Source organism: Sminthopsis crassicaudata, chromosome 3 (genome assembly GCF_048593235.1).
Source record: "Sminthopsis crassicaudata isolate SCR6 chromosome 3, ASM4859323v1, whole genome shotgun sequence".
NCBI classification, from domain to species: domain Eukaryota; kingdom Metazoa; phylum Chordata; class Mammalia; order Dasyuromorphia; family Dasyuridae; genus Sminthopsis; species Sminthopsis crassicaudata.
In genome coordinates, this window is record NC_133619.1 from 1,407,024 (window position 1) to 1,435,013 (window position 27,990).

The following is a 27,990-nucleotide window of genomic DNA, read 5'->3' on the forward strand; positions in this document are numbered from 1 at the left end:
TAAATTTGGAGAATCAAGTAAACAAACTACCTGGAACAGGTTATGGCGTTAGCAAAGTTGCAGAATAGAAAATAAACTCCCAGAAGTCCTGGGCATTTCTAGGGGTCACCCACAAAGTCCAGCAGCAAGAGACAGAGAAGTTCCATTTGCGAGACTCCTGGCTGAGACAAACCCAGGAACAAAAATGACAATTTTACCTAAACTGATCTGCTTCCTCAGTGCTGTGGAAATCAAACTACCAAAAAATTACTTCATAGTGCGAGCAAAATCTTCACAAAATCCAGCTGCAAAAGCAAAAGGTGAAGAAAAAAATTTTTTTTAAATGTCAAGGGAATAAGTGGGGAAAAAAAGCATGCTGGGCGTAGACCTGTGTTATAAAGCGGCGCTCATCAAAGCCGGAGCGTAGTGGAACGGGTACGTGTACGAGACCCAACAGTCGGCGGTCGTAGCCATCTAGTGATGGACAGACCCAGAGACCCGGCTTTGGGGAGAAGAACTCGCTGTCTGACAAAAACTGGGAACCGTGGGGCAGAAACTGAGCCCTGACCCAAGTCATACAAGCGCAAGGTCAGAGCGGGTTCGCGAGTCAGACGTGCACATGACACCGTAGCGGGAGCGCCAGGAAGAGTCACCTCAGATCTCAGGGCGGGGGCGGGACCGAACATGACGGGATGCAGAAGGGAGACTTTGGGCTGCAAGAAGCGACAAAAGCAGTCTGACCGAAGTGGGAAAGGAAGGATCCTGGGAAGCCAGATTTACAGCCGGGGCCTCGTTTCTGCAACAGAGCCAGAATGCGAGTCGTCCCCCAGTTAAGTGCCCAGAGGAGAGGGACAGGCGGGTTTCCCAGGAGGGAACCAAAGTTCTCGAGTCGCGCGTGTGGGAGAGCCCTGGATGAGACGGGTGCCCATTCGGGCGGGGTCTCAGGGGCCTCTCCTCGGTTTCCCTAGGCTGGACTTGGAGCTCAAGGACCACGAGGGCAGCACGGCCCTGTGGCTGGCTGTCCAGTACATCACGGTGTCTTCGGACCAAGCGGTGAACCCCTTCGACGACGCGCCTGTGGTCAACGGCACCTCCTTCGATGAGAACAGCTATGCAGCCAGACTGATTCAGCGGGGCAGCCACACGGACGCGCCCGACACGGTGACGGGTAGGTGGGCAGGGGCGCGAAGCCTGCAGACCCTGGAGGGCCTTGGCCCGGCTCCTCCGGCCTTGCCCTGCCTGGGCGTCCGTTACAGGACGCCCATGGTGCTCGGCTTCCGGCGTAGCGGTGCCGCAGGCAGTCCCAGAGTCCCACCGGTCACACATGACTACACTCCCTCGAGGGCCGGGGCTTCGACCCAGACCCGCCTGTGTGTCCCTTTGCCCTTGGCTCCCTCCTGATCCGGGGATGCAGGACCTCCCGGGCCTCCTCAGCCCCCACCCTGGCCTTGGCCGCCTTGAGTGCCCAGTATCCTGGCCCTGCTTTCCCTGTCCTTGCCCTGGCTGCCCCCTGCACTGACCTGTCCTGAGCCACCATTCCTGGAAGCTTCTCCCAGCCGCCAACGGCATGGCATGGCGATCCACCCATGGGCGTCCTGTCATCCTCACAGGGAACTGCTTACTGCAGCGGGCGGCCAGCTCGGGCAACGAGGCCGCGGCCCTCTTCTTGGCAGCCAGCGGAGCCAAGGTCAACCACAGGAACCGATGGGTGAGTGCAAGGGGCCAGGGTCTGTTCAGGCCCTAAGGCCGTGTACCACCGGGACATTGGGGGCAGCACGGGGGCCTTGTCTGGTCACGTCTCCCCATCCCCCTGACTCTGAAGCCCTCCGAGACTTACTCCCAGCTCCCTTCCTCAGGCCCAGCCATCCTCTCCCTCTGAGCTCTCTTTCTCCGATGACCTTGCCCCCTCCTGGGGGTAGCCACTGCCTACTGACCCCCCCGGTCACCTCTCTTCCTTCCTCTGGGCTCTACACTCGGCTCCCCATCTTTGTTCTTTTCTGACTCTTGCTTTCAACTTGGGCATGCGCTGACTTCTCCCGTGGCCCTCCATCCTCCTGTCCGACAGGCGGGACAGGGTGGCCCGGAGCTCCTCGGCCCCTTCCGCTTCAGGATCAGGCATTTCTGAAACCCCCTCCTCACCCTGTGCCCCCTGGGTTTCACCCCTCCTCCTCAGCCTTTTCCCCTTGCAGGAGCCCTTGACCCCCGGCCCATCTCCTTGCACTGGCTCCTGGGCCCACTTGACCCTCTGACATTTAGAGTCTAGCCCTGGGGTCCGGGGCCTGGGTATCGGGCGTTTCAGGTGTCTCGGGTTTGCCTTTTGGGGCGCACATATTATGGAGATGTTTTCTTTCTGCTGCTTGCCTCGGGTTGGGGGAGGTTGGGGGCCCTGTTTCAGTGGGGCAGGGGGTACCCGAGCCCCTCACGGGTGGTTTTCACATAGACCCCCCCCCTGCCATGTGACCCCCTTTAGGGAGAGACGCCGCTGCACACGGCCTGCCGGCACGGCCTGTCCACCCTGACGGCCGAGCTCCTGCAGCAGGGCGCTAACCCGAACCTGCAGACGGAGGAGGCCCCGCCCGCGGCCCCCGGCCTGGCCGAGGGCATCTACCTGCAGACCCCGCTGCACATGGCCATAGCCTACAAGCACCCCGACGTGGTGTCTGTCATCCTGGAGCAGAAAGGTGAGTCCCCCAGGGTGAGGGAGGGGGCGGGCGGCCTGGTGGTTTTCCCATCCCAGAGAATCCACCGAGCATCTTGTGTGAACAGCTGAGCTGCAACAGCTCAGGAGTAGGGAGATTCTGGTAAAGGGGTGGGGGTCCGGGCCAAAGGGCTCCATGGTATAAGGGGGCTTCCTGGGGTCTGCTCTGCACCAGTGCTGGGTCTGGGTTGCCCCAGGATAGAGTGGTGGGCCCTTGAGGAATTAAGGAGGAAAGCCCAGGGATGGCCGTATGGGGCAGGGGGCCGGTGCGGGGGTCCTCCCTCGTGCTCATCAGTGCCACAGGTCGGGCACGGCGTCCCAGTGAACACCTGGGTGGAGGCTTCTGGATTTGTCTACCTCGTGTTTCTTTGGATCTTGACCTCTGGCTTTGCTCTCCGATGTGGACAAGCCACGCCGGGCAGTCCTGAGCCAGTGCCCTCTCAATGTGGGCACGCCACACTGGGCGGCCCTGTACCAGCATTTCTCAGGACAGGAATTCAGAGGGATGTCAGAATAGCTGTGGATAATGGGATTTCCCAGAAGCCCGCAAGTGGCTGCCATGTTTTTGCCTTTCCTTTCAGCTAATGCCCTCCATGCGCTCAATTCCCTGCAAATCATCCCGGACTTCAGTCTCAAGGATTCCAGGGACCAGACTGTGCTGGGGCTGGCACTGTGGACAGGTAAGGCCCCGTGCGGGCTTTTGTCTTGGACTTGTAGACGTTGCCAGGACACCCCCCCCCTGGGCCCCAGGGCACCACTCTCCTCTGCTAAATAAAGGGGTTAGCTGTGGACCCTGGCATCTAGGAGGGTTGCCATCGCCCTTGCCGTGCCCTCCTGGGGCCTGCCGTGTCCTGGCACTGAGGGCGTTGTCCACACTGGAGAAGTGGGACCCTGGGGGTGGGGGCAGCGGCTGACCGGGGCCTGTTGCAGGCATGCACACGATAGCGGCCCAGCTCCTGGGGTCGGGGGCCTCCATCAACGACACCATGCCCGACGGGCAGACGCTGCTGCACATGGCCATCCGGCGTCAGGACGACAAGAGCGCCCTCTTCCTCCTGGAGCACCAGGCTGACATCAACATCCGGTGAGCTGAGCCAGGGCGGGGCCTTTGGAGCCTTCTGTGGGACATCAGACAGTATGGCCGCCTCGGGCCTTCCTGGTGCTCACTCCTTTTGAGGCGGGGCCCAAATCCGGTGTTCTCATCCTGGAGTCCCCCCGGCTCCCCCTTTCCGAAGAATAACCCCCCTTCCTCTACCCCCCCCCCCCAGTTCCTCCCCGTAGCCGGCAGCCCCTTCCTCCTTGCGCCCACCCTGTGCTCTGCCGCCTGCAGTCCTTTGTGCAGGTCGTGCCCGTGACTAGAAGTTGCTTCTTCCATCCTTTTTTTTTTTATTATTTCAATATTCTTTTAGCTTTTTCATTTCCAAATGTGTGCACGGATCATTTTTCACCTTAGGCCTCACAAAACCTCGGCTTCCACGTTTTCCCCTGCCCTAGATGGCGAGCGATCCACGGGATGTTAGACCTGTTAAAATCCGTGTTAAATCCGACATGTGTAAACATTTGTACAGTTATCATTCTGCACAAGAAAAGTCAGGTCAAAAAGGAAGGAAAATGAATAAGAAAACAAAATACAAACGAACAACAGCAAAAAAGTGCACGTCTCTGTGCCTCCTTCAAGGCCTGGCTGTGGGCCCAAAGGGGCGGCTCCAACCCCTGTCCCGTCGGGCCCCGCCGCAGGCGGCCACGTCTGACTTTGGGTCCTGTCTGGGAGGGCGTGAGGCGTTAGCATCGCACCCGCCCTGAATGGAACAAGAGAAGTGTGAGCGTGTGGCCGGGCTGTCCCGGCTCCCGTGGCGTGGGTAGAGGCAGAGAGCGAGAGACCGGCCAGGCCCGACAGGGGCCGTCCTTGTGGCCTGAACCCGGCTGGCCCCAGGGATCTTATGGTGTTAATGCAGCTGTGTGGGTGGGCTCTCGTAGGACCCAGGATGGCGAGACTGCCCTTCAGCTGGCCATCAGAAACCAGCTTCCCCTGGTGGTTGACGCCATCTGTACCCGCGGGGCCGACATGTCCGTTCTGGATGACCAGGGAAACCCCCCGCTGTGGCTCGCCCTAGCAAGTGACCTGGAAGACATCGCCTCTACTCTGGTGAGATAGCAGGCCTGGAGACAGCGGGTGAAGGGCCAGAGTTCCAGCTGCCCAGGTGTGGGGGAGAGTGGGCACCGGTGCCCACAGACTGGCCTGGAGGGGAAGGGACAGAGAAAGGAGATTACTGTGAGCTTATCAGGGGATTTAGAAGCTGGTGAGGGAGGGGTTATCAGACCCAATCTTGTCTGAGAGGGTCAACAGAGGCCGGGCAGCCAGCGCTTTCTGGGGTCTCTCCAGGTGAGGCACGGCTGCGATGCCACGTGCTGGGGCCCTGGCCCGGGCGGGTGCCTCCAGACGCTTCTGCACCGAGCCATCGACGAGAACAACGAGGCGGTCTCCTGCTTCCTCATTCGCAGGTAGGAGCCCTCCCTCATCCTCCCCGGGCTGCCCGGCTCCCCAGGGCACCCTTCCATCTGGCGGTGGGTCCCCGTGCCTGGGACGCTCCTTGGAGCGCTTGTCTCTGGGGCCATTTCTCTGATGAACGAGTCATTCCTGGGGAGACAGCCCCTCCGTCCCCCGGCTCCCTGAGGCCACAGGTGGTTTCCTCTTCCCCTGTGCCCATCACCTCCCAAAGCTTCCTTCTCCAAACGAAGCCTTTCCAGTTCTCCAGTAATCCCGGGGTGGCCAGAGGCAGAGGTCATGTTGATGTGGGAGAGAAGGAGACTCTTGGTCTCTGCTGCTGGCCCTGGAAAGGTCTTCTTGGGGTTGTCTGGTGGAGTCTGGAAGCTTCCGGACAGCCTCCCCTCCCGGATGGGGCATGGCACCTAACTGAGCCCCGTCGGCCTCCTTCCTCGCAGCGGCTGTGACGTGAACAGTCCCAGACAGCCAGGGGCTAACGGAGAAGGGGACGAAGAAGCCAGAGACGGGCAGACCCCCTTGCACCTGGCGGCCTCCTGGGGCCTGGAGGAGACGGTCCAGTGCCTCCTGGAGTTTGGGGCCAACGTCAGCGTGCAGGTACGGAGCTGAGAGGAGGGAGGCAGAGGTCACCGGCCGGGGGTGGGGTGGGAGCCGCCCTGGAGATGCCGAGACCAGGCCAGTCGTTGGCTCCTGCTTGGTTTGATTAAAGCCCAGCTTGCTGATGGAGGTATCCTTGTGGTCCCTCTGGGGCTAGCCCAGGGCCACTAGCCACGTCTCTTGGGCTGGACCAGCTGCTTCAGGGGCCTCCCAAGGCCTGGCCTGACTTGTCTTCAGTACGTTTCCTCTGTGTTTTTTAATTGGAAAATATGATCCAAACTGGAGCTTTTTATTCTTCTCGAAAGAGTCGCCGAGTTTGCGTCCTTGCACAAAGAACGTTCAGACGCATTGTCTCCATCTCCTTGATGTGAGAAAAAATGCTTTTAAAATGGACGTTGAAATTCTGACCTTTCTGGAAACTAGCTCTTGGCCAGCATCTCTCACCGTGAACCTAGATGAAGTCGGATTAGGCACGGGCTTTAAACACAAGGGAGATGCCATCGGCGAGTGGGAGAGCGAGGAATGGTTCATCTGGCAGATCTCGGGGAAAGGGGAGAAATACAGAGAGCATCAGATAAGGCAAAATGGGTAAATTTGGGTACATAAAAAATTACAAACAAAATCAATGCAACCAAAATTAGGAAAACAGAAAACTGGAGAAAACCATTTACAGCACATTATTTCTGATAAAGATCTGATTTCTTAAATATATAGAGAAATGGAGTTGATTTTATAAAAATCCAAGACATTCTCCGATTGACAAATGGCCCAAAGGTACAAACGGGCAGTTTTCAAACAAAGGAATCACAGTTTTTTATAATCATATGAAGAAATGTTCCAGATCACTATTGCTTAGAGAACTGGGAATCCAAACAAGCCTGAACTCCCCCCACCATATACTTCTCAAATTGGCGAAGGTGACAGAGAAGGAAAATGATAAATGTTGGAGGGATGTCGAAAAACTGGGACGCTAATGCACTCGTGTTTTCTGGAGGGCGATTTGGAGCTGAGCCCAAAGGGCCACGAAACCATATGTCCTTTTTGACCCAGCGAGACCACGGCCAGGCTCGTGTCCCAAAGAGATTTTTTTTTTTTTTTAAGGGAAAAGAACCTATTTGCATAAAACTTGATATTCTTTTTATGGTGGTAAAGAATTGGAAATCAAAGGGACACCTGAGGAGCGGCTGAACAACTGGAGATAGGATTGGGGTGGAGGATTATTGCACTATAAGAAAGGGTGAGCAGAGGATTTTAGAAAAACTCGGATTGACCTACAAGAACCGATGGAAAGCAAAGTGAACAGAGCCGGGCGAGCGTCGTTCCCAGCGACGGCGAGAGTGTTTGAAGAGGGACCGGGGAGGACCTGGCTGCTCTCGGCGCTGCAGTGATCCAGGACGTGCGCTCCAGAGCACGAGCCGCCGCGATGGATACAGGCCAAGGAGGACTCTCCCTCACTGTCTTGTTCATTTTTTTCTTTTCTTTGAGTCTTTTTATTCAAAACAACTAACATGGAAGTGCTTTCTACACTTGCACATTTATAACTTATGTCTCGGGGAGAGGAGGATGGGAGGGATAGACTTTGGAACGCAAAACTTTAAAAGAACAAAAAAATTGTTTTATAATGGAGGGATAAAACATTATTAAAAAACGTAAAAGAAAGCAATTCTTGGCTTCCCTCCAGGATGCTGAGGGGCGGACACCGATTCATGTTGCTATTAGCAACCAGCAGAGTGTCATCATCCAGTTGTTGATTTCCCACCCTGACATCCGCCTGAACGTCCGGGACCGCCAAGGCCTGACCCCGTTCGCTTGTGCGATGACTTACAAGAACAATAAGGCGGCGGAAGCCATCCTGAAGCGAGAGCCCGGAGCTGCTGAACAGGTGGGCAAACGAGGCGGGCAGTCGGACCACACCGGGGCTTGGACGGGGTGGGGGCACGTTTTACATTGGGAGCAAGACTGGGCTCAGCTTTGGTCTCTGGGTCCCCAGTGATCAACCCGGGGATGGCTGGGACGCAGCGAACGAACCCTTCTGCATCCCTTTGTTTGTTCGTTCATTCATTTTGTGAGAGCGGCCCAGCCTGAGAGGAGGAGACTTAGGGCCACAACTAGAGCCCACACAGGGCCCAAGGCACCACTGAGTGAAAAGTGCCGGCTGCCCCGCGTCCCCAGGATTAAGCCTCTGGGCTGGGCAGGCCCGAGGAGGTGGTTCATTAGTGCCCACTGACTGATGGGCACGGACCAAGTCACCCCCAGAGTTGTGGGGTCACTGAGGGCAGGACACTGGGAGCGTGTGCACGGGGTGTGTGCCTCTGTCGGCCATGTGCTTAGAAAAGGCTCTTTGCTGTGCATTCCCGGGCCTGTTTTGCTGGAACTGTGCCCGGATGTTTGTCGTGTGTGGGAAAAGCCCCTCAGGACCTCCCGCCTGGTGTCTTGGGAACATTGGCGATTTCTGGGCCGAGTGGCGCTCTCGCCTGTGCTGCTCCTGGGTGGCCTGATGAGTGGCACCCCGCACGGGGGGTTTGTGCCCACATGTGCCCAGACATATGTCTCACCCAGCTGTTCCCTCCCTGCTGAGGCACAGTCCAAAGGTGTGGGGGGCGGAAGGGTCACAGGTGCCCTCCTGAAGGTTGGCGACCCGGCCTCTCCCGAGGCGGGCACGAAGTCCATGAGTGTGTGAGAGAGGCCTCGGCCGCCGCAGCCCCGCACCCGTTCTCTGCTTCGGTACCCATTGTATGAGGACCTGGTCCTGCTGTCTCCTCCTTGGGAGCCTGGCCCGCCTGACAACCGTTGCCCACTCGGCCCCTCTGACTGTGCCCCACTACTGGGGGCCGGTCCCCATCACCCCTCACGAGCCTCGGAGGCTTGGGCCAACTGGGTGTCCGAGGCACCCCCGTGCTGACCGCCCTTCACCATCCGTGCTCCCCGTCGCAGGTAGATAACAAGGGCCGGAACTTCCTCCACGTGGCCGTGCAGAACTCGGACATCGAGAGCGTGCTGTTCCTCATCAGCGTCCAGGCCAACGTGAACTCCCGAGTCCAGGACGCCTCGAAGCTGACTCCCCTCCACTTGGCGGTCCAGGCGGGGTCTGAGATCATCGTCCGCAACCTGGTACGGTCTGGAAGCTGGGTCCCCCCTGCCCTCCAGGGGCCTGCGGTATGGGGAGGGAGGAGGGGCAGCCTGAGCCCCCTGAGCAAAGGGGACGACGACTACTTGATGGGAGGCGGGTGCTGTGCCAAGGGCCTGGCAGCCAGGACACAGTTGTTGGCGCCTGTGAGTTAGAGTCGAGGAAAACTGGGGCAGAAGAAGGTTCGCTGTTGGAGGCTGCATTTGAACTCGGGTTTGCGCACCTCCAGGACCTCGGGCACTGTGGCCCCCATGCTGGCTGCAGTAGGGGGGGTGGTCAGGGGGAACCCAAGAGTCCAGTGCCAGTGCGCTCAGCGTCGTCGGGCCCCCAGATGCCATCGTGTCAACCTGGCTCCTCAGTGGGCATTCAGAGCCCCCGGGAAGTGGCTGTTACAGGAGGGGAGGTGCCCGTGCTGGTGTGAGCCACGCTTCCAACCCAAAGCGCGCTCACGCCCAGCTCTCGTGCCAGCTTCTTGCAGGGGCCAAGGTGAACGAGCTGACCAAGCACCGCCAGACAGCCCTGCACCTGGCCGCCCAGCAAGACCTGCCCACCATCTGCTCGGTGCTCTTGGAGAACGGGGTCGACTTCTCCGCTGTGGATGAGAACGGGAATAACGGTAAGGTGACCGGCTCGGGCCGCTCGGCCCCAGACTGCCGGCAGCTCCCCGGCCTCGGGCCAGGGGGGCACGGGAGGGAGGCCAGGGGTGGGTGCCCCATCCGGGCGGCCTCTGGTCACAGGGATGCCTACCTCTCTCTGCAGCTCTCCATCTTGCGGTCATGCACGGTCGGCTGAGCACCATCCGGGCCCTCCTGACCGAGTGCAGCGTGGATGCCGAGGCCTTCAATCTCAGGTGAGCGTTACCTGCGGCAGCAGCTCTGTCTGGGGGGGAAATGGGGGAGGGCCTGGAGCCTGGGGGCCGGAGGGCCCCACCTGCCCTGGGGAAGAGCGACCACCGTGCCAGCAGGCCAGGAAGGAGGTGGGGCCTCCCCTTTGTCACTCCTTTTCCTGTGTGATTGGCATCCGGCACCGTCCTCTTCCTCCGCTGGACACCTCTGACCTGGGCCTACCCTCCTCAGCCCCGGACCCTTCTGCCTCTTCCCTTTCTCTTGGTCAGTCTCTTGCCCAGTCTGCCCCGACAGCATACACCCCACGCCTGAGCACTCTCGGGCTCCTGAGGTCCTGCCTCCCTCTCTGTTAGTCTTGTTTGTGCCCTAGAGGACTGGCTGGGGCATGTTCCTGGCAGCGCCATCTCCCCCGCAGGCCCCCAGTGTCGCGCTCTGGTTACCCCCCCCCTCATGTTGGTGATCAGGGAGCCAGTTCTGGCCTTTCTCTGTAGTCCCCTTCTCAGGAAACAGTAAGTGCTCAATCAGCGCTTGTTGCCTGAGCCTGCTCAGGTGGGTCTGACCCTCCTCTGCCCGGCTCAGCCCCGAGACATCCCTTGTGGGAAGGGCCTCCAGGACAGCCACAGCGAAGGCCGCCCTCTGGCTGTGACGCCATGGCCGACACCTCCTCCCCCCCACCCTGTCTTTAGGGGCCAGTCACCGTTACACATTCTGGGCCACTACGGCAAAGAGAACGCGGCCGCCATCTTTGAGCTTTTCCTGGAGTGCATGCCCGAATACCCGTTGGACAAACCCGATGCCGAAGGGAACACAGGTGAGGGGATGGCCCGGGCGCGTCAGCCTTGTGTGGAAGCAGAGAGGCTGGGCACGAAGAGCCCAAGCGAGGTCGTTCCGGGGCACATGGGGCAGGGCGGGCTGCTGGCCACACCTGGAGGATGGCGGTGAGACCCCGGCTGCTTGCAGGGGTGCCCATCGTGCCCTTCTGCCCGTTTCAGTGCTGCTTTTGGCCTACATGAAGGGCAATGCCAACCTGTGCCGGGCAATCGTGCGTGCAGGGGCTCGCCTGGGCGCTCACAACAACCAGGGAGTCAACATCTTCAACTACCAGGTGGCCACGAAGCAGCTTCTGTTCCGGCTCCTGGGTGAGTGGGCTGCACCTGCCTCTTCCCTCCCCCATGATTCCCATCCCCCAGGCACCCGGTGAGTACCGGGTCCCTGGCAGCCAGGACTTAACGGATCCCGCCTGGCTGTCTCCCCACTTTAGACATGCTCTCCAAGGAACCTCCCTGGTGCGACGGCTCCAACTGCTACGAATGCGCGGCCAAGTTTGGGGTCACAACACGGAAGCATCACTGGTAAGGCTGGGGCTGCTCTCGCCCCGGGGTGGGTGCCAAGTAAGAGGGAGAGAGCGCCAAGGGAGCATGATGGTCAAAGCTGGGGCCCTCTGAGCCAGGCCAGGCCCCCCCAAACTGGGCCCGGGCCGCCCCAGCAGGCAGAGATAGCCGGGAAATGAGGGTGTGGGCGGGATGGTCCCTCTATAAACCTCCAGAGACCCCAGCTCATGAGAACCATGTGGTCCTCAGGACTCTGGAGATTTCTGAGCCCGGAGGAAGGCAAGAGGCAGGGCACTGACGCCACAGGGGTCTTTTGGTCCAACCCAAGCCTGACCCCTGTGCCCATCTTCCCTTTGCTTGAAGACCTCCAGGGAAGGGGAAGCTCACCACTCGCCGAGGAGATGATCCTTGCAGTTGCAGGGACGGGTCTCATAAGTGGGGGCTTCCTGATATCCAGACCCAGTCTGAGGTCAACCAGTACACGTCTCCCCTCTGGCAAGCCCTTCAGCTGTCACCCGCCGTGCTTCCCCTAACTGATCCTCCCTGGCTCCTTCAGCTTGGGCTTAGGGGCCCTACTCCCTCTGTGGGGGGCTCCTCAGTGGATCCACAGTCGGTCTAAAACTATGAGACCCCCACAATCATTTGGTCTGGCCCTGCCCAGGAAACTGCAGGTGACAGCAGCCTCCCGCTGCTCGAGTTCTGTACGTTGATGATTTTGCATGGCCCACAAATGGCGTTATAAACATCCAAATGGCCCTCGGCAGAACAAAGGTTCCCCAGGCCTGCTCTAAGCTGGCCGCCGTGCTGGGGCCCCTCAGCTAACCCCTTTTATGTCCTTTCGTTCATCCTCTGGAACTGGGGGGACGCGGCACATTATGTTGATGAGGGTTAGTCAGAAAGCACTAACTGGTAGCTAGGGGAAGAGAAAAGAAGCAGCATTTATAGAGCTCCCGCTAAGGGTGCAGAGAAAGGCAGAAAATGCAGTCCTAGCCCAGGAAGCTCTCAGTCTAACGTGAGCAGGAGCTAGACAGCCAAACTAGGAGAAAGGCAAGATTCAAGGGTGTTTGGGCAGAAAAGCAGGAGGATGAAGGAAGATCGAGAATAAGATTTGGAGATGGGACTTTAGCTGAGCCCTCACTCTGGGACCATTACAGTAACCTGCCGAAGGCTCCGCCTGCCGCAAGGCTCTCCCCACCTCCCTACCTCCATTCTGCCCCCAAATGGATTTTCCTCAAGTTCACTTTGATCACTTCACACAAATCTTCTACTCAGTAAACTCCAGGGGCTCCCAGTGCCTCCAGGATCAAATACCTACAACCTGCTCAGTTTGGCTTTTGAAGCCTTTTGTGACCCCCCCCCCCCCCCCCACCTCTCCAGTTTTATGCTTTATTCCCAGTGACATCAGCTACCGTTATGCCAAACAAGCCAGCCTCTCCATCTCTGGGCCCAGTGCTCTCGGCCTGGCCTTTGTGCCTGAAATGCTCCCCTCCCTCTGCTCCGATTACTGACCCCCCTGGCTTCCTTAATTCCAAACTAAAATCTCCCTTCTATAAGAACCTTTCCCCGATTTCTCCTAATTTTAGTGCCTTTTCTCCATTCATTATTTCTTGTTTATCCTCTGTATAGCTTTACTTTTCTCCCTTATTAGATTGTGAATTCCTTGAGAACACGGACTATCTTTTTGCCTCTTTTTGTGTCCCCCATCATTTAGCACAGTGCCCGGCACATAGTAGGTGCTTAGTAAGTGTTTATCAGTTTATTGGTTGGTTGAAGGATTCCAGGGAATCTGAGAGGTGAAGGTGAAGAGGGAAAGAACTCCAAGAATGAAAGGACAGCCATACTCGAGTTGGAGTGTAAAATGTCTTGTTTTAGGAATATCCAGAAGTGCTGGGGGAGTTAGGTGTAAGAAGTCTGGAAAGTTCAAAGGGAGCAAGTCATGAAAGACTTTAGAATGCAATTAGAAATTTTAGTATTTGCTCCTGGAGGCAAGAGAGCCTCTGCAGTTTGTTGAATGTAGGTTTATTTTAATTTTTGTCGGAGGAAGAAGACTCAGGGAAAGTGATGTGGTTAGTTCTGTTTTAGGAAAATCACTTTAACACCTGAATGTAGGATTAACTGGAGTGGAGAGAGACTTGAGGCAGACAGATCTACCCTCCTCTCTCAGCCCCAGCCGCTGTGTAGGAGTCTCATTGTAAGGTAAGGGAGCCTTGCACCAGGTCAGGGGGCAGGGACAGAAGAGAGATCCTGCAGAGGTGATATAGACAAGAGGTGCTGCAGAGGTGATATAGACGAGAGGTGCTGCAGAGGTGATATAGACGAGAGGTGCTGCAGAGGTGATAAAGACGAGAGTTGTTGCAGAGGTGAAATAGACAAGAATTGTTGCAGAGGTGAAATAGACAAGAGTTGTTGCAGAGGTGAAATAGACAAGAGTTGTTGCAGAGGTGAAATAGACAAGAATTGCTGCAGAGGTGAAATAGACAAGAATTGCTGCAGAGGTGAAATAAGCAAGAGAGCTGAGGGCAAGGTGTGTGTAAAATAGACAAGACGTAGAAGATACCCAGAGTTATTGATCATGATCTGGATGAAGCTCCAGCAGCAAAAGGGACTGAGAAGGAAAAGTCAGAAGGAGAAAACCGATTATTACCCAAAAAGTGAATAAGAATTCCTATGACCTGGAATGTGCACCACGTCCAAGACAGGAAAAAAACGTGCATTACATATATCAAACCATACATAGCACAAAAATTATATTATTGAAGAAATTAAATCAGATTTTATTGGGGTATGGTTAAAATGTTCTGTGGCATGTTAATATAATGGAATATCAAATTTTAATATGAAGAAAAGGAACTGAATAAATTGAGGATTTGCAGGGGGGGGGGAAGAAAAAAAAAAAAAAGGAGAAAACCAAGGGAGAAGAAGCTGATCAGCAGAGGGTTCAGGATGAGAATTGGGAAATGGAAGTTGAATTTTGGCAACTTCAGAGAGCATTTTCATTTGAATGATGAGTTGAGAAAAGAAGAGGAAAGGAAATAGAGACACCTTTTTGGAGACTTTTTAAGTTTAGCCACAAAAGGGAAGAAAGATAGGAGAGAGCTAATGATGAGGGGTGGATCAGGTGAAGCTTTTTTGAGGACAGGGGAGGAATCTCCCACCAGTGGATTTGTAGGCGGCTGGGGAGGAGCTGGTAGACAGGGAAGTGATCGATAGTGTCCAAAGCTGCAGAGAGGGCACAAAGGAGGAGGTCTGAGGAAAGGCTGTTAAATATGACAGGTCAGAGATCATTAGCTCTGGAGGGAGCTGGTTCTGAAATCATTTTTTATCATGTGGCTTATTCTCCTGATTCTGCTCGCTGCGCTGGACATCAGCTTATTAAATCCTATCAGTTTTCCTGAAGTTTGCCATTTAGCATTTCCCAGTAAACAGGATTGCTTTCCCACGGTCCCACCAGCATCTGGCGTTTCACTTTTTTCGGCTTTGTCATTCTGATGGGTTTGAGGTGACAGATCTACCCTTTGCTTTAATGTGCATTTATCTAATTTTTAGTTATTTGGGACATTTTTTCCACACGACTCTTGTTAGCTTGGATCTCTTCTTGAAGATGTCTTAGCCAGGGTCTAGAACACCTCAGGTAGATAAACAGCTCACTCCTCTCTCTTTTTCTTGACCACAAGTGGCCAGACGCCTCACTGTAACCTATGGGCAAACTACTGTTTGTCTGTAACCTCCCCTCATCTGGCCAGCAGGCCTCACGTGTTGTTGAAGCCATGGGCACCGCTTCCCTTTCGGGGTAAGGAGGAGTCCATGGCTTTTTGAGGGGATGTCAGACCTGAGACAGAGCAGAGAGGAAAGCTAAACCTGCAAGACATTTAGCCATGGCTGCCAGAGGGAGGAAGGAACCCCGGACTTGGTTTCATAAGCAGCCATTGATTGGAATTCTGGGTAGACTCCCCCCTCTCTCCTCTGAGACCCTTCTCCTCCTCTGCAGCTTTTCCAAGATCCCTGAGAATGGCTCAGGCTTGGGAGTGAGGAGGGCTCATTACCCCCACTGAGTTTGTTCTTACTCAGTTGAGTGATGAGAATGAGCGGGGAAGGGCTTCTCTCTCCAGCTTCCTGGGCTTTCTCGGATAGTGGCCTTCCTTCTCAAGGGGCGGGCTCCTGAGCACCATTGGGACCACTCATATGCTCAATCAAGGTTTGCGAGATCTGCCCGGTCGGGCTGGGACACCTGGTTCTGGGCCCTGGCCGTGTCCGCGGGGGTCCCTCCTGGGACGTTGTGTCCACTTTGCAGGACTCGGCTGACCCAGCAGGCCCGGGGTCTCCCCTCACGTGCCTCTCCCTCCTCTCTTTGCTCCCACAGTCGGCACTGTGGACGCCTCCTTTGCCACAAGTGTTCCACCAAGGAGATCCCCATCATCAAGTTTGATCTGAACAAGCCCGTGAGAGTCTGCAACATTTGCTTCGACGTTCTGACCCTGGGGGGGGTCTCGTAGGGAGCCGGGCACCACCCTGGCTCTGTTCTCCTCGGCCCCAGCAGCCGCCCAGCTCGCCAGCCCCGCAGCCAGGGAGAGGGGGAAGGCAGTGGCGACGGCCTTTGTCTCCCCCTGGCAACAGACTGAAAAAAATTAAGGACCCCTAGTGATTTACTCTACTACCAATGATTTGTACGATTGTCATTGTATCAGGCTGTGACCGACTTCAGCTGAGATTTAAATTGGAATGGACCACTGGAAGCAAGAAGGTGAGTTTGACTGCAGTAGATCCCCCAGAGAGCCCGGTGTCGAGGCCTGGGGTAAGGGAGGAGGCCGAGATAGCTCGGCCGGGCTAGCCGCGGCTCGAGCCAGCTGTGTGCGGCCGTGGGCTTCCCCTGTGGGTTCTTCACGCTACGAAGCCTTCCCACAGCTCAATAGTGCTAGCGGGCACTTTGTAAACAGGGTTCAGAGAAGGATTGCCAGGGAAAAAGTGGCCTTAACAACAGAAAGCTTTACCAGGGGGCATCCCCGCTCTCCCACTCGGTGCCCAGGCAGCAGGCTGCCCTTCTCCACCATGTGGCGTGTGGGCCTGCTCCCCCGAGGTGCCCCTGCCCGATGGACACCAGGAGGAGCCGTGGACTCAAGGTGGTGATGCTGCCGGGTCTCGCTTTGCATCCCAGTCTGTGCGCACACCCACACAGAAAACCTGGAACCCCCGCAATGCCCCCACGCATGGTCAGGGCAAGAAAGACCCGTGTTTAATCCACATGGGAAATTTTGTTTCAACTGCTTCATTCATGTGGCTTCAGAGGCCAAGAAGAGATGGGCCCAAACCTTGGTCCCATTCCCCCTTTTCCTGGTCCTCCTGCCATCAGTGTGTTCCCCGAAGGCCGGAGGAACTTTGTGGTGGCCCCCTCCACCGATGAGGACTGGGAAAGAGAAAGGGCAAGGGATGCTGCCTTCCCCCCTACCCCAGAAGTGCCCGTGACATAGGAACCCTCTCCTCAGCTTCTCTGTCGAGCTCTGGCCCCATAGGGCAGCGTGTCGCTGGGCCGGCTGAGTGCAGAGGGACCGACGGCCCCGGACTCTCGTTTCCGGAGCTGTGGCGCGTGTGGCTTCTGTCGCCATACGTGGGTGCTGCCCACAGGCGTCCACGCGCACATGCGCTAATCCACACACACGTGTTTGTGATATGTAGAGCAGCGTCTGCTGTTTCCGTGCTTTAGAAAGAGCACACGCGTGTCTCAAGCAAGAGTTTCTCCTTGGTCGTCGTGTTTGGCACAAAAGTTCATTCGGGACCATTTGTTCTGGGCCGTCGCCTTCCACATGGGGTCTGCTGGAAATCAGAACCTGCCCCTCGGGTGGCGAGGAGTCAGGGATGCCCCCGCACTGCCCTCCTCCTTTGTGGCCCCCAGTTAGCTTCCATACTGGAGGCCCTCGGGTGTTTGGGCATCTGTCTCATAAGAAACCATGTTCTAGAGTTTTGTTAGTCACATTTCATTCTTTAATCCAAATCCCTCGAATTATGTTCCGGGGGCTCGGCCCCCGCTCTGTCCGCTTCTGCTGTCGCCTCCTGCCTTGTCGTTAACACTTGGGTGTGAATCACGTGTGGAAGAGTGCTGGGCACGGGCGTGTTTGTGGGCGTCTTGGGCCAAGGCAGGACCAGTCTGTGAGTTGTAGCTCAGCCTGACCCCCGTATCCCACACTCAGGCTTGGGGGGGCGTCCTGGGCTCTGCCACGGGCACGTGGGCATCTGCGGTCGGGGCACAAACAGCTTTCCCGGGTGCCATCGGGCCTTCCGGGCTGCTCTAAGCTCTGTTCAGGCAGTGGCTCTGGGCAGCCCTGGGATGACCCGGATCCTCCTCAGTCACAGCTGGAAAGGCCCGAGTCCGCACAAGGGGGCGGACAAGGCAGGCGCATCCCCCACTCATGGCTTGGGACCAGCAGCAGGCAGAGGATCCTGAGCTGCACCGGGCGCCCCAGAAGGGATGAGGCGAGGGACCTGGGTGCTTCTCCGTTGATTGGGGGTTTTTTTCACTTGATTTGGACCATGTGGTTGGGGTTTAGCCCCCCACGCCTGGACCTGGAGTCCCAGAGTCCCCACGGTGAGAGGGCGTCGGTGGGAGCAGATCCAGCCTCTGACTGCTGGCTCCTTGTCTGTGGCCCGGCCATGAGTCCAGTGCCCAGGAGCGAGGGGGGCCCCAGAAGGCAAAGCACAAAACCGCCGGGGAAGAGGAAGGCCAGGGCAGGGCAGGGGGCTTCCCTAATGGATTTCCAAGGCCTGGTTTTCCCTTCATGGCGTGGAGGGGCTCGCTCCCCATTACCCTTGTAGATGCCTTAAAGACTGCAGATTCCCGCCTCCGCAGCTTCCTTTCCGGGGGCTTCACGCCGGGCCGGGTCTCGGTGGGGAAGGCCCCCGGCGGCCCTGCGCCCCCAGCTCAGGGGGCCTGGGCCAGAGAGGGGGGAAGGACCGGGCGGGGGGCGAGCACCTGCAGCCCTTGCGGAGTCTGTGGAATAGAATGTATTTTTCCAATGGATATTTGCATTAACTGTAACGATTCCTTGTGATAATCCTAGAAGGGCATCCACCACGGACATTAAAATGAAAGCCTTTGCTAACAGCGTGTGTGCCGTGCTCGGCGGTGGGAGGCTTGGCAGGGTCAGAGGGTCCCTTCCTGGCTCCGGCGGCCCTCGGGGTGACGTGCCTGCCCCCCATGGTGCCCGAAGCCCTAAGCCCCCTGCACGGGGAAGCCCAGGCCGCTTGCCCTCCCATCGTGGGGCCCCGTTTGGAGCGTGTCTGGCTCTGATGGCCCCGGCAGCCGAGGAGAAGGCACGGGGCACGGTGAGCGCCTGAGGCTGCAAGGGACCTCGGGAAGGTCAGAAGTCCGGCGCCCCCCCCCAGGTCCCCGTGCTTGGCAGGGGGGCTCGCTGTGAGTGACTGGGCCCCGGCCCAGTTCCCAGGTGCGCCCCCAGAAACGCCTCTTGCATTTCTCTGCATCTCGTTATTCCTCAAACCCCATTTCTGAGAAGACAAAGGATATTCCAAGCTATCTAACCGCAGTGCCCGGGAGATGGGGAGGTTGAATGAGGGTCTGTCCCAGAAAGGGCGTGGTCGGAAACCCCAGACCCTCCCCCTGGGGCAGAGAGCCCCGGCCTGGGTCAGCATCTCCCATGATTCCCAGCCTCTTCTGGGAGCACGAAGGGCCCCTCCCCCGCCTGCTCTCACCCTTCCCGGCCTGGGGACCGAACCACCAGCACCTCTTGCTGTTCCCATCCCAACTCCATTCCCCCCCACGTGCCTCCCCCTCCTCTCACGGTGCCCGTTCTATAAGCAGTAAACTTCCCTTGGGGTTCCTTCCAAAACAGCCCCCCCCACCTGGGGGGCCGGGACCTGGCCTCCCCCCCACTGGCTGCCCCTTCACCCACTCGCCCCAGCGCCGGCTCCGCCCCATTCACGCCCAGCACCCAGTCAGACCCGTCCCTGTAGGCCCCCGGCCCCCTTCCTCCCCCCCACTGTTCTGCCCCAGCTTCAGGGTGACCCGCAGGCCGGATGTCAGAACGGATGTTGGGGGTCCAGCAGGGGGCGCTCATCTGGGCCCTTGAGCCCCCTGCCCCCAAACGCCGCAGCCCCCAGTGCAGGGTCCGCGAGTCCGGGCTATCAGCCGTCCGAGCCTGATGGTTTTTACCCTCATGTTCCCTCACGCCCCCCCAAGCGTGGCCCCTGCTGCCCCTTCTGGTCTGGCACCCACAGGCTGCGCCCTTGTGCCCCCCCAGGGACCTCCGCGGACCACCCAAGGCTCCACCTTCCAGCCGACCTTTATCTCTGGTCCCCCCCACCGCTCCGTCCCCGCCCCCCCTTTTAAGAAGGGCGGGGCGCACAGTAGGCGGGCACTCGCCAAGTGAATGGAATTAGCTCCGATGCCCACCGCCTCCGGCGCCCCCTGCTGGTCCGCCGCGGCTTGCGCAGGCTCCTGCCCCCGGTCCTCCCGCTCCCGAGGCCTCCTGGGCCTTGTCTCTCCTGCACCCGGCGCCCTCCTCCCCCGCCCCGCCGGGCCGGGCCCCTCAGGTGAGTCACGGAGTCCCTCCCACCGCGCCGGAACTCCCATGGTCTGGCCGGGCCCGCGCTTTTGGTGAGTGACCCAGGCTGGATGGGGGCTTGGTCACCACGGGCGGCGCCGACTCCCGCGGGGCCGGCCTGTCCCCCCCGCTCCTCTGGGAGGTCTCGGCTGCTGCCCATCCCCAAGTCCGGCCCTAACCCCTCCCGGTTTTGTGGCTCCCCCCCAGGCGAGTTCCAGGTTCGGGCCCTCTTCTGCACCGGGCGCAGCCTCCCAGGGAGGCCCAGCCTTCCCCTTGGTGCCTGAGAGGACAAATGACCTCACTGAGCGCGTCCGCGGGGGCCGACGGGACCCTGGGAGCTCAGAGTCCCGGGAACCGAGTGGGGGGGGGAGGGGGGAGGTGGGGAGGTTCTCCGAGGAGGGCGCGCGTGCTGGGCGGGGGCCCTTGCACCGTTCTGAGCAGCCCCCCGCGCTGTGGCTCGAGACGGAACCCCCGGTCGGGCACCTGGTCCCCGGGCCCAGAATTCTCCCAGGACAGTTTCCCGGCCAGCGGATGATCCCACGCCCCGAGAGCATGGGGGAGGGGCGGAACGGAGGCCGGACACACGGCGGACCTGAGTCGCCAGGGCCTCTGGACAATGGCGTCACAACTCGGCAGTCACTGTGGCCAGCGCCGCCTCCTCCGGCCGGGGCCTGAAACTTGTGGCACTTTACCCGAACCCCGCGGGTCTGGGGCGCAGCTCCCGGCGCCTCCCCCTCCCCCTCCGGTTAAAAGGTAAACTGCTCCCGGGCAGCCTCCACCTTAGCTTTTCTTTAAAAAAAGCCACAGATGCGGTAATAAAGGATTTATTTTCTATTTTTGCTGGGGCAGTTGGGGTCAAGGTCCCACAGCCAGGAAGTGTGTCTGAGGCCAGATTTGAACTCAGGTCCTCCTGACTGCAGGGGTGCTGCTCTGCCCACTGCGCCCCCCCCCCCCCCCCCCCAGCGTTTATTTTTTCAAACCTTTTTCCAATTACACGTAAAGGTTCCTAACGTTCTTTCTCGCCGGGCGGGCCGGCGGAGGGACGGACAGAGGGCACAGGCGCGGGCTGAACACAAAGGGAGGGTGAAATGAAGCAGGCGCACCGGGAAAGGGGGACGCGGGATGGCAAATAACCTGCCATAAAAAAGGGGCAAGAAAACGGGACTGGAGAGGGGGAGGGGGGCGGGAGGGGGCGAAACTTGCCCTGCTGCGCTCTGGCCCCCACAGACCCACTGCGGAGAGAACCCCCTCCCCCCACTAACCAGGGTGCCTTTCGGCTCCAAGTCGTGAGAAATGAGGAGGTCCGGGCGGCAGCCTGGGCGCTGCGGCCTTTGCACGAGAGCGAGTCCCCGGAAACTCGCAACTTTCTTCAGTCAGAGCACAGAAAACGGAGGCGGGGGCCCGAGCCGCCACACGTGGGGGGGTCCCCAAGCCCTGGGGAGAGAATACAGGGGGCAAGCCCAGCCAGCCCCGGAGCGAGGGTCTCGGGAAAGGCCTCGCTTCCCAAGCGGCGGGACCGAGCCACATTCACGAAGCTCCCGCCGGGCAGCCGGGCGGCGAGGAGGGGGCAGCAGCAGCCCCTGGCCCGGCGCCCTGACTGCCTCAGCAAAGTGTCCAATGGAAGACAGCGAAAGACGAGACCTGTGCCAAATGGCCGTAAGTGCTCGCGGATCCTCTGACCTAACACCACCCAAGAGAGATAAAATAAACAAAGAAAAACTACCTCTAAGTACAGAGTCCTCCTGGAGCTCTCCTCTGGGCACAAAAAGGCATGGAGGGGACGCCCCTCGCTGGGCCGTGCTCAGTGGGGAACACTGGTTCTGCGGACCATGAGCAGGAGGCTCTCGGGAAGAAAAGAAAAGCCACCAAGTCCCGGGGGACCCCGGCAAAGGGGCACACGAGCACAAAGGGCGGCCCCGATCCGGACGCGGCTGCCCCCCAGGACTCGGGGTGAGAAACGCGCAACGGTCCTGCGACCGACGGCTGGGAACATTTTTACACTTGATGTCTCCCGAGGTTCCCTCGGGGTGGGAGGCCCTGTTTTCTTTCCCAACTTGACTCTTATGGAAATGTCTTGCATTACTTCACATGTGGTTTCTTAATGGAAGGGGGCGGGAGAGCACCAGAACTCAAAAACCCTAAAAACAAACGTGAATCAAGTTTGTTTTGAATGTAACTGGGGAAAAAATCAAACAAAAAAGATGAAAACCCAAGTGGCTCCAAATTGCGCCCCCTTACTGAGAAGGCGAGCAGCTGAGGGAGGACACAAAAGTGCAGTCCTGCAAAGTGATCGTGGTAAAGAAATGGCAGAAGAAAAAAACATTAAAAAGCGCACTCCCAGAGCGGGCACTTAAGAAGGGTGTTTGGCTCATTTGCTCCCAGCCGGCCCGGCTGCTCCACATGGTCAGTGCTGGCCAGCCTGAAGGCCAAGCTCCCCAAAGGCGCCCCCCCATGCCCGGCTCTGAAGCCCCCATTGCCAGCACCCGCCTTGGTCTTGACAAGCAGGGCCCGGGTGGGGAGGGGGAGGAGGGCACCTGCCCACTGCCAGGTCGCTCTTCAGGGTGCTCTGCCCACCCTCCCAGCTGCTCTGCTGGAGCGTCACGCTTCCTGGACGTCTCCCCTCACCCTCCTCACCCAGGGCTCTCCGGCGGGCAGGGCCACGCCTTTCTCTCCCAACTCCCTCCTCTGCCAAAGGCCTCAGTCTTGCACGGTGCAACTGCTGGCCAGCGGCGGGCAGCCCGGGTACTCCTGCAGGCTCGGGTCGTCCAGGTCGCCACGGTCGCCGTGGCTGGTAGAGGCCGGCTGGCCGGTGGGGGGGCCTGTGGTCCTCACACACACACAGCGGGGCTTCTTCCCCCCCGGCTGATACAGCTTTCTGGGGACCCCGGCCCAGGCCCTGGTCACGCCTCCGCTGCAGACAGAAGAGCAGAAAGTGGCCCTGGAGTTTAGCCTCCCAGAGCCAAGGATTGGGGGGGAATCCTCTCAGAGAGTGGGGGGCACCTCCCAAAGGATGCTCCACTGACCCCCCCCCCCGATGTCTCACAAAGAATCCCCACCTGCCCTTGCTGAGAATATGGGGACCCTAGACCTAGGAGACAGAGTCTGAGGGGCACTGTGGGGGGGACAGAGGTGGGGAGAGCAAGAGCCGGGGAGGCCCCGGCCAGGTCATTCTGACATTCTCTCCAAAAGCACAGCTGGGAGGTCCTACAGCACCAGTGGAGGTGACAGACGGGGGCTGGGGGCCCCCCAAGGAGGAGCAGCCGCAGCAAAGGGCACAGGCGTGGGCAGCATGTGCCGATGCATTGTTGGTGAAGCTGAGACTCGGGAAACTCATTCTCAAAGGTCCAGGTCCCGGCAAACGAAATGGCCACAGCCTCCCTTCCGCCACTGTTGGGGTCCCCTCTGCCTCCCCCCACTGCGGACAGCAGCACCTCCTCACACACAAGCCGGGCCTGGGGGGGCACAAGGGAGACTCCGGGGGGCAGCGGATCCTGCCGCGGCCATTCATCCCCTGGGTCTTGGGCCCGGTCACCCTGCGGCCCAGCTCTTTCCTCCCCCAGAGGATTGTTTGGTCTGGAATCAGGAAGTCCTGCATTCAAATGCAGCCTCAGACTGGGCAAGTCCTTTCACCTAGTCTCCCTCAGTCTCCTCATTGGTAAACCGGGGCAGTGATAGCGGCCATCTCTCAGGGCTGTTGTGAGGACCGGAGCAGGTAATGATCACGAAGCATTGAGCACAATTACCAGCACACAGTAAGCACTACATAAAGGCTCTCACTGAAATCTTTAATAGTTGGAGGAAGGGAATAAGCATTTATTAAGCACCTACTCTATGCCAGGCAGGTCACTATGTCCCAGAGATGCCCCTCCCAGAGACGGAGGTCCCCGCCAACTTCCTGCCCATTTACCTCTGTTTGGAGCACCAGAAGCGGCCCGGGCTGGCCAAACTCCACTCCGAGTTGCACGGGGGGAACTGCTGCCTCTGCCCGTCTTCCTTCTCCCTGGCTGCCACCCCCTGGGCCATGGTGGCCTCCGCCAGGAGGAGGGCAGGAGTGGGCTTTCCATTTTCCTCGTAGAACCTTCCTATCAGCTTTCCTGGAAGCAAATGAACACCGAGATGAGAGCGAATGGGGCTGGGGCTGGCTCTCCCCACCTGCAGGGCTTCCCAACCAGTCCCCAAGACATGTGTCCCAAACACTTGGGCCTGCCCCATCTCTGCAAGGCAAAGTCCCCTCAACTACGATCCCTGGATGAGGGCAGGGGCCCCACCAACCTACTGCTCCCCCTCAATCCCTGGAAAGACTCCCTGGGTCGGTGGAAGCCTTTTGTCTGAATGATGCTTCTAAAAACACAAATTGCTGTCTGACTAGGGCCAGGAGCAAGGAGACACCATGGTCCTCAGGCTAGGGTCCGATGGGGAGACAGCGGAGGGGCTTAATGGCTGCTGCCATTAATCCGGGGCACACGTCCCCAAGGAGGAGAGCCTTAGAGGGCTCCGTGCTCTTTGCCAAACCGCAGAGTCGGAGAGCTGGAACGAGTGCTCCCAGAGAGCTTTTCTTGTCTCCCCAGCACTCGGCGTAGGGCTTTGCCCATGGGAAGCCCTTAATTACGAACACTTTACACTTCATTCACTGAACTGCATGTTAAGGGATGAGTGACTATTCTCTTCCTGAGAAACGGAGGTGGATTATCCCGGAGAACATTTGCGAGCACCCTGGCCTGGGTACAGGAGACGATGCACGCAGGGGAGCAGCTGGTCACAAAGCTGGGTGGAGGGATCGGAGCCGGTCTCGCCGTTCTTTCCCGATGGCCCATCACCCATGGAGCCCAGACTGCTCTCTGCATCAGGGTTCTGCCGGGATCAAGGCCTGGAAATGGGTTCAGTTGAAGGTTTCTAAAATGTTCCTGAAACTGTTGAAAGAATCTAGGACTGTGGATTCAAACAGCTTTGGTGAAAAAAAACCCAAACTCTCCTTAGGCCAATCCTCCGTGACGAGGCAGGGGTTGGTAAAGAAACACTCCAGCGGAAATCTGCCACTCTGGGAAATGCCTTCCTCTGGGCTCATTATCCTCGGGCTGATTGCTGAACGCCAGGTTCACCAGCGGGGGCTTACGTTCCATATAATCCAGGGGAAGCGTGGCGCGTTCCAGGAGGACCAGCGCCTGGAGTGGGAGGGCTTGCAAAAGCCTTGGTCCACCTGTCCCCACCTCTCGCCTGCGATTCCAAGGAGTTGTAGCACACCAAGCGGCCTCCTCCCAGTAAAACCATCTCAGCGGACAGGCCTCAAAGCCCCGGGTGAGTCCGTCTTCCCCAAACGTGGGAAGACTTCAACGATCCGTTCCGGCGCCACAAAGATGGCTGAGGCCAGGGCCGCAGAGAGCTTAGAGCTTGGACGGGCGCCGGAGACGCCGAGGTCGTCCACTACATCCCGGGTCACTGCCAGTCCTCCTGCCTTTCGTCTTCCACTACTTCTGATGACTAGGCAACTGCCTCACTGACATCCAATTCACGAGCCTGGCTACATGTCATCCCTTGAGGTCACTGATCGTTGGACAGCAGAGTTCAGAAGCGCAGGTCCGGGGGATCTTCCCAGTCCTCCTCCAGGGAATCCAACTTGTGAGTACTCGCTGGGGAGGGAGGACCACAAGAGCCGGCACTTGGGAGGGCCATTGGAGAACAGTAAAATGGGCACCCTCCCGACCTCAGAGGAGCGCCGAGATCCAAGCAGTCTGTTTCCCTTGGCAATGTCTATTCTCTAGGACGTGCCTTTGAAGAGCCAGCTGGTACAGAGATCATTTCTCCCACTGGCGTAAGCCGTGTCTCTCTTTCTAGTTTTACTTCCCACCAAGTTCCTCATGGCTTCCCTGTTGGGCTGAACCAGGCTTCGCCCCTAGTCCTTGCCCGGCCCTCCAAGTTCTGCCCTCATCTCGTGTGCTGGCTCCCAGCCAAACCAGAATCTCGGCTGTGAACTTTAACCAAATTGGGGAAACAAAAGGTGCCAAAGGATGGCAAATGATGCAGGGGGCAGGGAGGAAGCTCCCTGAGACAACGAAGAGCTGTTCCCGAGCTTAAGGACCTTGGAGAAGGCTTCTGTACATGGAAGTGAGGGCTTGGCCTGGACCCTGAAAGAAGGGGAGCGCTTAAGTAGAGAAAATGGGGAGCCCAGGCAAAGGGACAGAGAAGGAAAGGATGGTGAGGGGGTTCGTCTATGACAGGGAGCTGCAGAAAACATTTTAGAAATGAGTCACCTCCTCAGATGGTAGCGAGTCCTGCATTTTCTAGCTAGTTTTCACTGAAGATTTGGCGATTGGGGCTGCCTGGGCCGGGGTTTATAGAGATTATTTTGGTACAAAATAATTTTCTTCCCATGGTGCTCTTCAAGGAGTCAAACCTTCTTCCTCTTCCAGGACTTGACTTCTGGTCTTCAAAATGAGGAAGTTGGATTCCCAGATCTTTTGGGTCCAAAAGGAGGATGGGGAAGAGGCCGGAGACCAGGCTGGGTGAGGGTCAGCCGAAGGAAACGAGGACAGAATGCTTAGGGGGTCGGGACAGCATCCTCAAATGCCAGAGGAGTTCTCTTGTGGGAGAAAGGTTAACAGGTTTTTTCTGAGCACTAGCACTTAGCACCGAGGACATGAAGAAAGGCAAAGCGCAGCGCCTGCCTCGAAGGACTCCCCACGGGAGGGGAAAACCAGCAAGCAGAGCGAAAGCAGGCACCGGATACGGGATCAGGAGGAAACAGAGAATGAGTCAAAGGTCCTGGATGAAGAAGGGTGGGGAAGGAGCAAAGGGCAGCCGGAGAAGCTGAGCAAGATGGAGCAGCCGGGAGGGCGGCGGGCATCGGACCAGCGGGGATTCTTCACCCTGAAGGCGAAGTTCCGAGTGGGTGTGGGAGGCAGGACTGAGATAGGCGTGAGGTCCTCCTGCCCCCGGGCCGGGCATTAGCGGGCCACGGGCTGCACAGAGTGGGCGTTTGGGGTCTTCTTCCAGATCAAAGTTCCAAGCACCAAGCTGGGCTCCCCAGAGTCCCCACGGCTGCTCTTTGTGGGCGCTTCCACGCCCGAGCGCCCCGGAGCCTTACACCCGGCTACAGACTCAGCGTGGCCCCGCGCGGGCCGGGGCCGCTTCTTTGGCCATTTCCTGCGCTCCGGTGCCGGGGCTTTTGGGGAGTCCCGTCATTCAGTCGGAGGCCGAGAGAGGGGCCGAGGCCGTTTCTTTCCCTGCGGCGGCTCTCCGGGCAGCTTCTGCTCTGCCCCCTGTAATTTTCAGGTTTTTTGCTGCCCGTTTTTACTCCGAATTCCCCTCCCGCCTTTGCCCGAGTCTGCCCGTCCCCGTGCTTCCTTTGCCCTCCTGCCTCCTTTTCCCGGTGTTTGCCCTGGGCTGCAGAGCCTCCCTCCTCTGCGGGGTTTGGTCTCCCGCTCCCCACGGCTCTCTCCCGGGGTCCTTCAGCTCTTGGCTCATCCCGAAAGCCTCTTCCTGCCCTCCTGGGGGGAACCTCTCCGAAATTCTGGTGTGGGGCCTTTTACAAGCTGGAGGCTGGTGCCCATCCCCCAACAAGACACTCCGGGAGGAGGAGCCCACCCCCAGGGACCCCGGGGGGGGGGGGGGGAGCCCCGCACCCACGAAGGCGTAGTGCTCCTCGTAGAACCGCAGCCAGTCCCGCAGGACGAGCATCTGCGCCGGGCCGAAGTCCGACACGTCGTCGCTCAGGCCCTCCCGCGAGAAGTCCCCGGTCACGAAGGCTCGCGAGGCGTCGCGCCCTGCAGGGCCAGGCCTGGGTCAGCCTCGGGGGCGCAGGGGGGGCTGTGCGGAGGGGGTACCCAGGGGCCTTCCAGGAGCACTGCAGGGCTGGGGGGGGGGAGGAAAAGGAGGACCCTGGCGGGGGAGGGGCACCCAACCTCCCCTCCCCCCAGGGTCCCGCGCCCGGGGAAGACCCGGAGATCCCCTCCCTTCTCTCCCCCCCCCCCCCCGCACCCCCCCCCCGCCCAGTGGGGCGCGCACCCGCCAGGCCGCTGTAGGCGCGGCCGCGCGCGTAGTGGGCCCGCCCGGCCTGCACGTCGAACACGCGGCCCAGCAGAGCCAGGTAGAGGCCGGGTTCGCCCGCGTCCCCGCGGTAGCGGGCCAGCTCGGAGGCGCGGAGCAGCCGGGCCCCCCCCGCGGCGGCCTCCCGGCCCCCCAGCAGCCAGGCCGCCGCGGCCGCGGCCACGGCCACGGCCGCGGCCACGACCCAGCTCCGCCGTGGCTCCGCGCCGCCGCTCACGCTCCTCCTCCTCGGCGGCATCCGAGTCTGCGCTCGCCCGCCGCCCCTCACAAAGATGGCGGCCGCCGGCCCTCGCTCCCCAGACGCTCGGCGTGACCTTC

At 59.1% G+C, this 27,990-nt stretch overlaps 2 protein-coding genes across 3 annotated transcripts in view; one reads left to right on the forward strand and one right to left on the reverse strand.

Moving 5' to 3' along the window:
* Positions 1-21,983, forward strand: part of ANKFY1 (ankyrin repeat and FYVE domain containing 1) — a 51,362-nt gene extending 29,379 nt beyond the window's left edge. For both annotated transcript variants that reach the window (XM_074297773.1, XM_074297772.1), the window contains exons 10-25: positions 948-1,147; positions 1,590-1,687; positions 2,450-2,660; positions 3,259-3,357; positions 3,608-3,761; positions 4,655-4,823; positions 5,061-5,179; positions 5,621-5,777; positions 7,459-7,659; positions 8,712-8,888; positions 9,373-9,520; positions 9,664-9,754; positions 10,436-10,560; positions 10,742-10,888; positions 11,011-11,101; positions 15,441-21,983. In XM_074297773.1, the coding sequence (XP_074153874.1) occupies positions 948-1,147; positions 1,590-1,687; positions 2,450-2,660; positions 3,259-3,357; positions 3,608-3,761; positions 4,655-4,823; positions 5,061-5,179; positions 5,621-5,777; positions 7,459-7,659; positions 8,712-8,888; positions 9,373-9,520; positions 9,664-9,754; positions 10,436-10,560; positions 10,742-10,888; positions 11,011-11,101; positions 15,441-15,573 (2,320 nt within the window). In that variant the 3' untranslated portion in view covers positions 15,574-21,983. The remainder of the gene's footprint in view (positions 1-947; positions 1,148-1,589; positions 1,688-2,449; positions 2,661-3,258; positions 3,358-3,607; positions 3,762-4,654; positions 4,824-5,060; positions 5,180-5,620; positions 5,778-7,458; positions 7,660-8,711; positions 8,889-9,372; positions 9,521-9,663; positions 9,755-10,435; positions 10,561-10,741; positions 10,889-11,010; positions 11,102-15,440) is intronic.
* Positions 20,438-27,988, reverse strand: CYB5D2 (cytochrome b5 domain containing 2). The gene is made up of 4 exons (XM_074297774.1): positions 27,631-27,988; positions 27,249-27,389; positions 23,537-23,723; positions 20,438-22,540 (listed from the first exon to the last, which is right to left on the reverse strand). The coding sequence occupies exons 1-4, from the start codon at positions 27,908-27,910 to the stop codon at positions 22,327-22,329; spliced, it is 822 nt and encodes a 273-aa protein (XP_074153875.1). The 5' UTR covers positions 27,911-27,988; the 3' UTR covers positions 20,438-22,326.
* Between the last annotated feature and the right edge of the window lie 2 nt (positions 27,989-27,990).

Coding starts and splice junctions, on each gene's coding strand:
- CYB5D2 (XM_074297774.1), bottom strand. CDS start 27,910: ATGCCGCCGAGGAGGAGGAGCGTGAGCGGCGGCGCGGAGCCACGGCGG. Junction 23,724..27,248: donor GGAGCACTACGCCTTCGTGG/GTGCGGGGCTCC, acceptor ATTTGCTTCCAG/GAAAGCTGATAGGAAGGTTC. Junction 22,541..23,536: donor TTCTGGTGCTCCAAACAGAG/GTAAATGGGCAG, acceptor TTCTGTCTGCAG/CGGAGGCGTGACCAGGGCCT.